The following is a 7,681-nucleotide window of genomic DNA, read 5'->3' on the forward strand; positions in this document are numbered from 1 at the left end:
GTGCCTGTCTCCCAAATTCAAACTGGGAGCTTGTTCCACAGAAGAGGGGTTGAAAACTGAAGGCTCTGTCTCACATTTTACTTTTAAGTACTTTAGTCAGACTGCAGTCTGAAAGCGAAGTGCTCTAATGGGGTGATATGGTACTATTAGGTCATTAAGATAAGATGGGGCCCGATTATTCAAGACCTTGTACTTGACGAGAATTTTAAATTCAATTCTGGATTTAACATGGAGTCGATGAAGGGAAGCCAGTATAGGAGAAATATGCTCTCTCTTTTTTAGTCCCTGTCAGTACTCCTGCTGCAGCATTTTGGATCAACTGAAGGCATTTCAGGGAGTTCAGTAGGACATCCTGATAATAACAAATTACAGTAGTCTGAAAGTAATAAATCCATGAACTAGTTTTTCAGCTGCACTCTGAAAGAAGATATTTCTAATACTGCACAAACAGCAGAAAGCACTTTTACATATTTGTAACCTTAGTGCATAAAGAATTAGATTTGTCCACTTACATGAACAAATAGGTATCCATTAGATAGACCTTTAACACCTACAGCATGCTCTAATCGCTATAATTAAATATTATGGTCAATAGTATGAGGTCTGACGTCCAGCAGGACAAGCACCGACATGAGTTCACTGTCAGAGGCCATAAGAAGATCATTTGTAAAGCTGTTTCTGTGATGAGCTCTGAAACCTGACTGAAACTCCTCAAATAAGCCATTCCTCTGCAGATGATCATTTACAGAAGCATTTTACAGCTACAACCTTATAAAGGAAGGTTGGAGGTTGGCCTATAATTAACTAAGACCGTAGTTACTGAAGTTAACTCAGACAGTTTAGTTAGGGGAAAAATAGTCCAAATAAATCCAAGGAGCTTGGAACAAAACACATCCAGAGGTGCTGTGGCTTAGCTGGTCAAAGCGCCTGTCTAGTAAACAGGAGATCCTGGGTTCAAATTCCAGCAGTACCTCTCTGTTATCTTCTTCTTCTGTTGATGCGTTTGTAATTATCCAGTTAGGAAATTCTGGGAAGTCTGTGTATGTCCTCATTTATCCAGCTCATGGTGCTCTCCAGATGCTTTTCTTTTCTTAGACTACAATGACCTACATGACTGAGAACCTTCACAGACTGTCTAAACAAATATCAGTGGTGTTGAAAGTAGCTGTACTTAATGAAAGTTATGAATAATTGTTTCTCTAATGGTTAAAACGGTTAAAAGTTCGTGAATTAATTTCTAGTCAGCATTAAAGGAATAGTTAGCTCAACAGTGCTCTGACTTGGTTTCTGAAGAGAAACCTGGGGTTGTTCTTATCTTCTTCAATCAATGATGAACAGTAAGATGTTCTAGCTTTATGGAGGCTTTTTTTTATAGAGCAACAAACTTTTTATCCAGTCTAAATAAAGATCTTCTAAATTAGTGAGAATCCATTCGCTCCAGTTATCTGCTTTTAGGTGCCCATTTGAGAGTTATACCAGGGAGTCAAATACTTCTGATTTCAGGCTTTCTTTTTCACAGGAGCTACAATATCCACAGTCTTATGCAGTGAAAATGTAGTGAGATTACCAAGTGACATCTGCAGGACCCTTACTATTACTGTGACAGTGTCAGAAACTGAGTTTCAAAGTTAAATTAATGGACTGGTTCTTATATAGGGCTTTTCTACTCTATCACTCAAAGTGCTTTACACAACTCGCCTCATTCACCCAAGAACTGTTTTCTATGCTCTTTCTAAGTAACTGCTCCTCTATGAGCAAGCACTTTGGCAACAGTGAGAAGGAAAAACTCCCTTTTAACAGGAAGAAACCTCTGGCAGAACCAGGCTCAGGGAGGAGCGGCCATCTGCTGCGACTGGTTGGGGTGAGAGAAGGAAGACAGGATAAAGACATGCTGTATATTTAGGGATATATTTAGACATCCCTAAATATATCCTTTAGCAAGAAGGAAAGTTTTAAGCCTAATCTTAAAAGTAGAGATAGTGTCTGTCTCCTGAATCCAAACTGGAAGCTGGTTCCACAGAAGATTAGTAGGTGACCAGCTCTACCTCTAGAGTGGCCTAAGACATTTTATAAACAAAATAAACATGCAAATGTATACCATAAATTATATTTTAACAGCATTGTGTGTGGTTGTAGCTCAGGAGAAAGAGCAGGGCATCTACTACTTGGCAAGTTAGTGGTTCAACCACTATATAATCCAGTTTCTGACTCATATAATCTCTGACCTCAGCAAACACTTTCCTGATTATTTTATGTTGTCAGTCATTTCCAGTCAGACAGCACCATATAGTTATGATGGTTATAGTCCCCTTTAGATTCAAAAAGGATTATGCAACATTGTAGCCTGTATGTGATTAACAGGTTGCTACTGTCTTTGATATTGTCTCTTGTGTCCCTGAGACTCTTCCTTCACAATGGGTGAAGGAAGTTAACTCAGAAAGTTCAGTTAGTTCAGCTAGAGGAAAAATAGTCCAAATAAATCTAAGGAGCTTGGAAAGAAACTCATCCAGTAACTGCTCCTCTATGAGAAAAGCACTTTGGCAACAGTTGGAAGGAAAAACTCCCTTTTAACAGGAAGAATCCTCCGGCAGAACCAGGCTCAGGGAGGGGTGGAATGAAAACTATTTTTTTTGAATGTACGCCACAGGAATGGTCTAAAAAAGAAAAATGTTTACTAAGTGCCTTGCTAGTTGCAAGTAAAAAATGTATAACAAAGAAATGGCTATTACAAGATGTACCAACTTTATCATTGTGGTGGGAAATAACACTTGAGTTTATAGGATGGAGGAGTTAACAGCATATGTGAATAACAGAGTAAGTTGGTTTTTGTCATGCTTGGATAAGTGGGTCCAATACACTAATATACATAAGCCGAATTTAATTCTCAAATTTTAAAATCAATAATCTGGCAAGTGGTCACTCCCGATTGTTCAGTGTTTCTCTTTTGTTTGTTTTTTTTGCAAATTGTGTTAATCAATACCTGTAACTAACATTGTAAACTGTAAAACTCAGAAATTTTTAAAAAAAAAAAGATAAGTTATAGTCCCCTTTAGATTCAAAACGGATTGTGCAACATAGTAGCCTGTATGTGATTAACAGGTTGCTACTGTCTTTGATATTGTCTCTTGTGTCCCTGAGTTTCTTTGTTCACAATGGGTCACAATGGGTTTCAAAATTCCATTAATACTAACTAACTGGCCCGACTCAAAGATTTGGTACGCTTTTGATGATTATGCTTGTGCTGATAAGAATTATCAGCCATGTTAAGTGGAAAAGTGTTAATCTTTTAGTCCTGTGGTAAATCAACACATCAACACTTTGCCTGTTGATGCAAATAGCAGTAAATTGCCTTTCGCAAACTTTAGCAAATTTCTTTGTATGATTTTTTGAAATAACCAAATTCTACATTCTAAATGTGAAAGTCGTACAAATACATTTGCAGTAATTAGTATGCTGACTGGCACTTAAATGGTGCTTTTCTGATGAGAATGCAAAGTGCTTCTATACTTTTCACTTTCTTGTATCTTCATTACAATAGTTTTTTTTTTTTTTGTTTTGTTTTTTAATTATTCTTAGTAAATTAAGCAATAAATCTGGCCATGGATGTTTTTTTACCACCTCCAGCTTGATGTAATCCACCTATACTTGAAAAAACGCTGTAGCATTGCTGGGTAAAAGTTTGTTTGAAGCTATTTTGATCTAAAGAATTCTCTTGGGTCATTGGGTGTAAAATAACAAATAACTCTCTCGGTGTTCTGGCATTTGAATGAAATGATAAAAATATGCTTAACCTCTTACAACTAAAATAAATAACAAAAAGAAAAGAGAAGAAACAAAAAAGTTTTATTAAGTACTTTTAAGGGTGTGGAAACCCCTTAAAAGGATAAAGATCCATGTCCTTGTGCCAAAATTAGGATAGAAGTAATGTTTAAACAGCTACCCTGGTTTATTTCAAATACAAATCAAATGAACAAAGTTGGGCCAAATCTGAACTCTTTTCAAACATTTTGATTGTAATGATGAGCAAAAAACAAAATGTAAGATCTGCAGCTGCTAAAAATCCTACAATAACATCCTTCAGTTTAAATATTGGCTGTGTAAGAAGTGTGGTGAAACTGACTGGTTCAGTAAACATTTCAAAATGTGCTGAGCTCCTCTGATTAAAGTTCATGTTTGTCTTGTGGTCGCTTCTATTTATTTATCATTTATTTCCTATCTTGTTTGTCACTGTCTGTCTAACCCACTGACATATGTTAACCAATCCACTCTATATAACAGCCCCGTAATAGTGGCCTGCTCCAGTCTTCTCCGCGGTACCATGAGGACGTTACGAGTCCTGACACTTCTTTCGGCAGCAGTCCTGCTTTGCAGCGCTGCCCCAGGTTTGGAGCCACTAACATGCAGTGAAGTTAACAGTTCGGTGGCAGCAGATAAGGCAGTGCATCACATCAATGAGCATCACGACCATGGCTACAAATTCAGACTGCATGAAGTTCAAGGGAACAGTGTGGAACAGGTATGATAGTAGCAGTAAATGTGCACATTTGCAGTTCACATTTGAGATTTGGGAATTCTGAGTATTTTCACTTTGGCAAGAGGAGCAAAGAGATAATAAACAACAAACTGGACAAAACTTAAACAATAGAAGAGAGTAGAAAAAACAGTAGAAGTTCTATAAAAGCATGGTGAGTGACAAATCCAAGTCCACAATTCTTTTGAAATGTTTTTTAAAAATTATTATTAATGTTTATTGTAGTTTTCCATTACATCAGCTTTTCATGACAAAAAATCCTTAAAGTCTGTCATGGTGTTCCTGTGGTGATATAGGAAACTGCATCAGTAAATATGAATGACAGTCTTACTCTCTGCTCTTTCCAGGTTGATGGTGGATGTAATGTAAAGTTGCAGCTGGATCTTCGGGAAACAAAATGCCACACTATCAACCCGAAACCCTTTGAGGACTGTGAAATACGTGGCATGGGAGAGCGGGTAAATGCAATAAAGCTGTTTGCTTAATCCACCTGCCTGCACTGACTTCATGTAACATTCACCTCTGGTCAGAAGGTGGACGTGCTAATCTGGCCAAATTATGCAAAGTTACTTCAGTGATGTTATGAAATAATACTGCATTCTCTGTGTTTCTCTGAAGGCAGTGAAGGCCAACTGCACTGTGTTGATGACTATAAAAGATGGTGATGCCAACATAACCAAATATGAATGTGACACACGACAAGGTGGGCTCTCTCTGCATCACAGCTGTTCACCATTTCACGGAGAAGATGCTACTGTAGATACGATCAAATACGATCATTTTTGATTACTTGTTACTCCAAGGCTGTTGGTCTGCCTGTTCAAAAACACTTGATGTGACCAAAGACAGACTTTGGCCAAACTTCCTCATTTTTCATAATGTGTCATTTAAGTTTGACTGCAGATAAAAACAGCATTTGTAAAAGCAGTACACTAATACCAAATATTAAAACTGTGGCATTATGTTTTGTTCTTTAACAAAATATGCTTATTTAGAATTTAAATCATTTAACATGTCTCAAAAAAAGTTGGGACAAGGGTGACAAAATACTTTGTGTGTAACACTAAAAAAATACAATGAAGAAACTCACGATTGAAAAATGATTTCAAACAAGCATCCTAGTGAAGAGGAGTCTTTAGGAAGTAAACATGGGGAGAAGTTCATCATCTTGTGAAAGGGAGAATATTTGAAAGAAAACGCTAAAGAGCCTCAGCGAGTGATTTTTGGAATCCTCTGAACGTACACTCAGCACAATTCTTTGTGTGTTTGCAGAAAAAACTAACTTGGAGATGGTACACATCTGCCCTGACTGTCCTGTGCTGCTGCCTCTCAACAACTCTGAAGGTCTCAAGTCTGTTCATGCAGCGACAGCAGAATTCAACAAGAACTCCAGTAACCAGCATTACTACATCTTGAAGGAAGTGGGGCGGATATCAACTGGGGTACAGAGGATCCTTTTCTTCCTCCCCCTCTTTGTGAACTCATAAGATCAGTCATTGTTTAACTTTACACTTTCTTTTCTTGTAGTATATAATGGGATTAGGAATGAACTACTATCCTGAGTTTGCCCTTGTGGAGACTCATTGCGCATGGGGCTCTAGAATCGCAATTGAGGCATGCACTCCGCTCTGTCCTGACAGAGCTGTAAGTACAACTCATACACTTCAGAAAATCCTGAGCCACATTTTGATATGCTGTGTACTAAAATTAGTAAAGTGTTTAGCTGTGTGTATTCAGTGAGATCATGAGTACCACATCCCATTAAAATTATATCACAATGTTAAAGAGTAACAAGCGATTTACTGCACAGTTGTAAGAAGTATTAAATCAAATACAAATATTACAGATCTTCCAGCATTTCTAATCCCTAAATGACAAATACCTTTTTTATGGCTTATTCCTGTTAGTTCTCTCATTGTATATATCCTTCCTTTTTTTAAAGCGTCATGCTTTCTGCCGTTCATCTTACTCCCGTCAAAATGGACTCCAGTCCACTGAGTGTGATTTCTATCCTGCAGAGGTGAGACCAACAGCAGCTTTGCAATAAATTTCCTTTTTTATGGCAACTTATTAAGAAACAACAACAACAAAAAAACAACTCTTGCATTTGTTGTCTTTGTTCTCAACAGAACACCACTGCCCTTGGGCCTGGTGAGAAGGAGCCTGTCTGTGGACGTCATGGAAGACGCCATCCACATGGTCATGGTGGCCCCCCTCCACATGCTCACGACCATGGTCATGGCCCCCCTCCACATGCTGGCGAAGGAGGACGCCCTCCACATGCTCACGACCATGGTCATGGCCCCCCTCCTACTGGTGGCAAGGGTAAAGGGTCATTTCACCCCCTACAGCACTTTCATCCATGTCACGGATTCCTAGTCAATCCTGACCCAGCTCTCCACCCTATTTGCCCCTGGGCTCTTCCTCGCCGCACACAAAACTAATCCAGAATTAGCCAAGCATTGCCAAATAAAGAACATGGTATTTTTGCGTGGAATGTGCCAAAATATAGTGCATACAAAATAAACCATCTAGGTGTTGACTACTTGAAGCTGAAGCACAATGATTGTTATTTCTGAGATTCAGCAGACTCAGAACAGCAGTTCTGAAGTTTGGTTTGATTTGGCATCTATTTAATGACATTATGATGCTGGCAGCAGCAATGATGCACTCAGCTGTGGGCAAAGGTATCAAATGCAAATCTATATGTACAATGGTTGGTGTATGGTTCACATTTTGTAAATTGAAGGTAAACTGATTTGAGAATAGAACATTACTAAACACAAAAAAACCAGCACACTGAAAAAAAGGGATTGGCCAGCTCTTGGATTTACGAAAGCATCTTGCGTGTATTTAACACAAGGGCCTCATGCTTTAAAGTTAAGTGTAACTATATAGTGTAGAAACTACATGATATGCAGAGAGGCTATTAAATTGTTCATATCATGTTCGAGTGAAGTAAGTCAATAACTTACTGCGACACTGCACGGGATTTCAGTCAGGCATCCATCTCAGTCAAGTCCAGCAGCCGCCTCTACTTTTTTTGGTATACCGAAAGAATTAAATTGGGTGGTTGTTACATTAAAAAAAGTCTAACTTGTAATTTAAACACAATAATTTCATGCTTCTATGAACGTAATTAAATCATGA

General features: G+C 38.2%; 1 protein-coding gene and 1 non-coding gene across 2 annotated transcripts; both read left to right on the plus strand.

Annotated features, from left to right (window-relative positions):
- The first annotated feature begins 899 nt into the window (after window positions 1–899).
- Window positions 900–973, plus strand: trnat-agu (transfer RNA threonine (anticodon AGU)). Its single transcript has one exon. It is a non-coding gene; the product is annotated as a tRNA-Thr (tRNA).
- A 3,313-nt stretch (window positions 974–4,286) lies between these two features.
- Window positions 4,287–7,082, plus strand: LOC146369681 (alpha-2-HS-glycoprotein-like). The gene is made up of 7 exons (XM_084910887.1): window positions 4,287–4,516; window positions 4,879–4,989; window positions 5,150–5,234; window positions 5,804–5,973; window positions 6,059–6,175; window positions 6,474–6,551; window positions 6,661–7,082. The coding sequence occupies exons 1-7, from the start codon at window positions 4,319–4,321 to the stop codon at window positions 6,973–6,975; spliced, it is 1,074 nt and encodes a 357-aa protein (XP_084767013.1). The 5' UTR covers window positions 4,287–4,318; the 3' UTR covers window positions 6,976–7,082.
- Window positions 7,083–7,681: the final 599 nt, after the last annotated feature.

This window comes from Perissodus microlepis, chromosome 17, assembly GCF_051167445.1.
Source record: "Perissodus microlepis isolate ML-2025 ecotype Zambia chromosome 17, ASM5116744v1, whole genome shotgun sequence".
NCBI classification, from domain to species: domain Eukaryota; kingdom Metazoa; phylum Chordata; class Actinopteri; order Cichliformes; family Cichlidae; genus Perissodus; species Perissodus microlepis.